The sequence below is a fragment of the Buceros rhinoceros genome, unplaced genomic scaffold (assembly GCF_000710305.1).
Source record: "Buceros rhinoceros silvestris isolate BGI_N320 unplaced genomic scaffold, ASM71030v1 scaffold42414, whole genome shotgun sequence".
Lineage (NCBI taxonomy): Eukaryota > Metazoa > Chordata > Aves > Bucerotiformes > Bucerotidae > Buceros > Buceros rhinoceros.
In genome coordinates, this window is record NW_010409722.1 from 18,030 (window position 1) to 22,440 (window position 4,411).

The window sequence follows — 4,411 nt, forward strand, 5'->3', positions numbered from 1 at the left end:
CTTCGCAAGACACTGAGGTCCAGCCATTCCTCTTCTCCCCACCAGAGCTGCACACACGTGTCCTGACGAGGAGCCTTTGCTGCCTGACTCCTCCGGTGGTTGCAGCCCGGCTCCCCACCCGAGGCAGTGAGCAGATACAAGAAGCTGCTTGGGAAGCATTTGAAAGCTTTCCAAGGAAGGACAAGGCAAAAGGCAGCAAGACAGACAGGTCCTTTCTTCAGGCCGGTGCCAGAGGAATGTTCTAAACCAGCCTTCATAAGGCTGCAGACATGGTGCCTGCAAGGACTGGAAGATCAGGAGCACATCTGAAGCGTGGCATGCGTGCTCAGGACAAGCTGGCAGACTCAAAAGGTCGTTGATGATGGGAAATCATCCCTTAACTAAGGGTAGGAAAGAGATTGTGTCTGGATTCAATTCTGTTCACTGCTTCATCTGGAAATTGAGAAAAAAATCACCACCGATGAAACTCAGAGGAGATACCTAGTTGATGGGGTAGAAAATAATGAGTGCGACAAGGTAAGCACACAGACGTGTGGTGGTTTCTGAAGGCAAAATCATTACAGCCAAAACTAAGAAAGAAGAATGCCTGCAGAGCAGGAGGTGGGTTTGTTCTTTCCTGAAAAGCAGGTGCTTGAAGAAAGATTTCATGTCATCGTTATTGTGGGTGAAGAGCTGAACTTGTGCCCCTGGTGCAACCACGCGTCAAAGACGAGATTCATGAGGCCCTTACACAGACAAGAGAGCAGCAAGAGGAACAGCTGCCAGTTCTGGGAGCAGAGCTGACGACACTGGTACCACAGTGCTGCCCGCGCGCCTGATGTCCGCATCTTGGAAGCACTGAGAGTAAGCCAAGGAGAAGGCGTACGTGACCTGCAGAGCAACAGCCAGCACTGGAGGAACATCGCCCGGCGACAAGATGGAAACACCTCACAGACGCAGCTTGTGAAAGTTGACCGAGAAGCTACGTCCCATCCCATTGTTTTATTCTGGTGAAATGTGAAACCGCCCCATCCCTGCAGAGCTGTTCTGGCGGGGGGACTCAAACCCATCCCCTTTGACCAGCGCATGTCCTCCGCGCTCTCCTCTCCCTTCCCAGCATCCCCCAAAAGTCCGGGAGCGCCCACCACACTCGCAGGAGGGATTCACAGCAGCCGCAGCGCTTCCTGCTGTGACAAGGGCCGGGGTGAGGCTCAGCCCCTCTGCCCTTACACCACACGCGTGTGCACACACCTCACTTCTCACCCGCGCTTCTGAGCCCTGCCGCCAGGTCAGCGGCCAGGGGTGGGTTTGCCCTGTCTAAAACCTGCTACGAGAGACATCGAGCAAAGCGGGCGCGTCGATTAACACGCCTCGGGGGCTTTTTCTTAGCACGAAAAGGAGGAGCTGGGAAGAGCAAGGGGCAATGGATAAGAGGAGCCCTCCCCACGCTGAGTCCATAGGGCTCTTCTCTTCTGCAATTACACAGCCCAACCTGCAAAACGAGTCGGGGCTGGAAACACACCTCCCACGCACCCACCAAGTGCCTTTCTCCTCTCTGCTCACTACAGATAATCCTTTCACGGCTTTTTGCTGAGATTAAGATGCATTTTACAACCCAGAAGAAAGAACAAGGTTTCTGTTGAGCTGCTCGGTGACTTCTATCTCACTGATTGTTGGGTAAGATAAAGCTGCTGTAACTCCGTAATCAGGCTGTCAGTGGAAACCTTCCACTTGCTTACCCGTAATAAGACGTGTTTAATTTTATTTCTGAGTTTAAGGGACTGTCTCTGATGAGCACCGAGGAGAGAAGCACTTGTGATACGATCTGTAAGGAAGTACAAAGTTTCCGTTCAGTCACAGCTACCTTGTGACATCTGCTTTTTGCAGCTGCAGGCAGCACCTCCCCGACAGAGCTACCTGGCGAGAAGCAAGCGATTCCACACCCTGGGAGCAAAGAACCTTCTTCACATCACCTGAGAAAGAGGAGAAAAGGTAAAATTCACGAGAGGCAGTGGCTGGAATTGTTGTGTATCATGTATGCTCCTTGTGTGCGTGGCTCGCGTGAATTCTCCTTTACCTTTTGTGGCTGCTCAGGTAATTGTTAAAGGTGTTTTAAGACCTCCTGCATCACCAGAAGTGGCTGTGCGTGCGCTCCGTGAGAGTGTGCTTGCAGGTTTAACTGTTCTGCCGAACCCAGATGAGATTCAGGTGTGTCTCGGTGCTGTCATCGCTGCACCATTGGTGTCACACAGAGTTTTGTCCCTGCGCCTTGTAATTCAGGTTAAACTCCTCTCTGTGTGTGAAGAGGGCAGGGCGGCGGGCTGGAGCGGTGTCACGCCTGGAGCAGACACCGTAGCGGTTGGCTTGAGCACAGGCCATGTTTTCATTGTTTTATTTGTCTTTGCGCTGTGTGTTGTTGCTACATAACAACGAAACTCACTTTTCTTCTGCTTTCCATTCATATAAATAAAGACAAAGGGGAAGGATGTAACTCAGGCTTCAAAAAATTCTGGTGTGACAGGCTAAAAAAAGAAAATGATGCTGCAGTGTGAGTATTGCTCATCAGCAAGATCCTTGGGCTGTGCCCAGGTTACTCACCGTGAAGCGACAGCCCTGAAAACCCTGCCTTGTAGAACAGAACACACAGAGAGAAGGACAAACTCCTGCTGTTTATTTAAGCACTGAAAACAGCACCTACAGAAAACTCCGGTCAGCTTTCAGCAAGTGTCACTTCGTTAGAAGGAAGGGTCGGGTGCGCTTTTCTTGCCGCGGTGGAACCGCACGTCAGCCGCTGCCAGCCATCCAGGCTGGAGGGGCAGCCACGTGCTCTCCACGCTCGGAGAGCCGCTGACATTCTTCTCTTTTTTCCTTCTCAGGACCTGGGGAAAAACCATGAGCTCTTCAAGTACAGAGTCCTTTGAAGCTGAAACCTCAACCTTATATGACTATTACGACAATTATAACGATGCCCCAAAGCCTTGCAGTAAGGAAAATGTCAAGAGGTTCGCAGCCGCCTTCCTACCCGTTCTCTACACCCTCGTATTCCTGGTCGGGCTCACGGGAAACATCCTGGTCGTCGTGGTGCTGTGCAAGTACAAGAGGCTGAAGAGCATGACTGACGTGTACCTGCTAAACCTCGCCATCTCCGACCTGCTCTTTGTCGTGTCCTTGCCATTCTGGTCTTATTTCACGGTAGACCAGTGGGTTTTTGGAACTGCCTGGTGTAAAATCATTTCGTGGATCTACCTGGTGGGGTTTTACAGTGGGATATTTTTTATCATGCTTATGAGCATAGACAGGTACCTGGCAATCGTTCGTGCGGTGTTTTCCTTGAAAGCAAGGACCACTTTCTACGGCGTGGTTACCAGCCTCATTGTATGGCTGGTAGCTCTTTCAGCCTCAGCTCCAGAACTTGTGTTTAGAGAATCTTTCAACGAACACAATTATACCACCTGCAAGCCGAGATACCCAGGCAATTTCACCACATGGAAAGTTTTTTCCACTTTGGAAATCAACATTTTAGGACTCCTAATCCCTTTTGTAGTTATGACGTTTTGCTACTCCATGATCATTAAAACATTAGTTCACTGTAGAAATGAGAAAAAGAACAAGGCCGTGAGGATGATCTTTGCTGTCATGATCGTGTTCTTCTTCTTTTGGACCCCTTACAACATTGTTATTTTCTTACAACTGCTGGAAATTACGGGAACCATTAGAAACTGCCAAGTGAGCAGGAACCTGGACTACGCTTTCCAGGTCACGGAAATCCTCGGCCTCTTCCACTGCTGCCTCAATCCAGTCATCTACTTCTTCATGGGGGAAAAATTTAAGAAGTACCTGAAGATGCTTTTTAAGAACTGGCGGTTACCTGGAGATATTTGCAAGTGGTGTGGAGTTCACATCACCTACTACACCGAATCCACCAGTTCGTTCCACACACAGTCTACGGGGGATCAAGATGCTCTGTAACGTGTTTCGGATGAGCCACTGAACTCCCCTGCAAGCAAACCAACAAAGCAGGACCCTGACAAGCTAAGCCAACGCACACGCCTTTAACAATAAGCTAGTGCTGGAGAGTTACTTACTTTAGCTTTGATTTCTGCCTCTAGCTTTTCTGAATGCTCTGACAGAAGGTGTCCTCCACGTCTAACGAGGGGGACGGACGCGGCAGCCTTATCTGCTGCGATCACAAATCACTGCTGAGCTGGAACGGCAGCTGCGGCTCTCTGCAAACAGTGCCGTGCTGCTGCTTTCCACCAGCATCGAGAGGGACGTTGCCCTGCGTGGAGGGGCAGAGGAGAGGCACTCTGCGCTCAGAAAATAGATCCATTTTGTCAAAAAGGACGGTTAGAGCGTATTTGTTTGTTCTGCAGGTGAGGTGTGTAGGACTCGTTCCCTCTGACTCCCAGCACGCTGTGAACGGTACCTGCCA

At 50.4% G+C, this 4,411-nt stretch overlaps 1 protein-coding gene across 1 annotated transcript; it reads left to right on the forward strand.

Annotated features, from left to right (window-relative positions):
* Nucleotides 1-2,871: 2,871 nt before the first annotated feature.
* Nucleotides 2,872-3,948, forward strand: CCR4 (chemokine (C-C motif) receptor 4). Its single transcript, XM_010135311.1, has one exon. It carries the CDS (start codon nt 2,872-2,874, stop codon nt 3,946-3,948), a length of 1,077 nt encoding a protein of 358 aa, XP_010133613.1.
* The last annotated feature ends 463 nt before the right edge of the window (nt 3,949-4,411 follow it).

What these genes read in the sequence shown, in the direction of transcription:
- CCR4 (XM_010135311.1), top strand. Translation starts at nt 2,872, where the DNA reads ATGAGCTCTTCAAGTACAGAGTCCTTTGAAGCTGAAACCTCAACCTTA.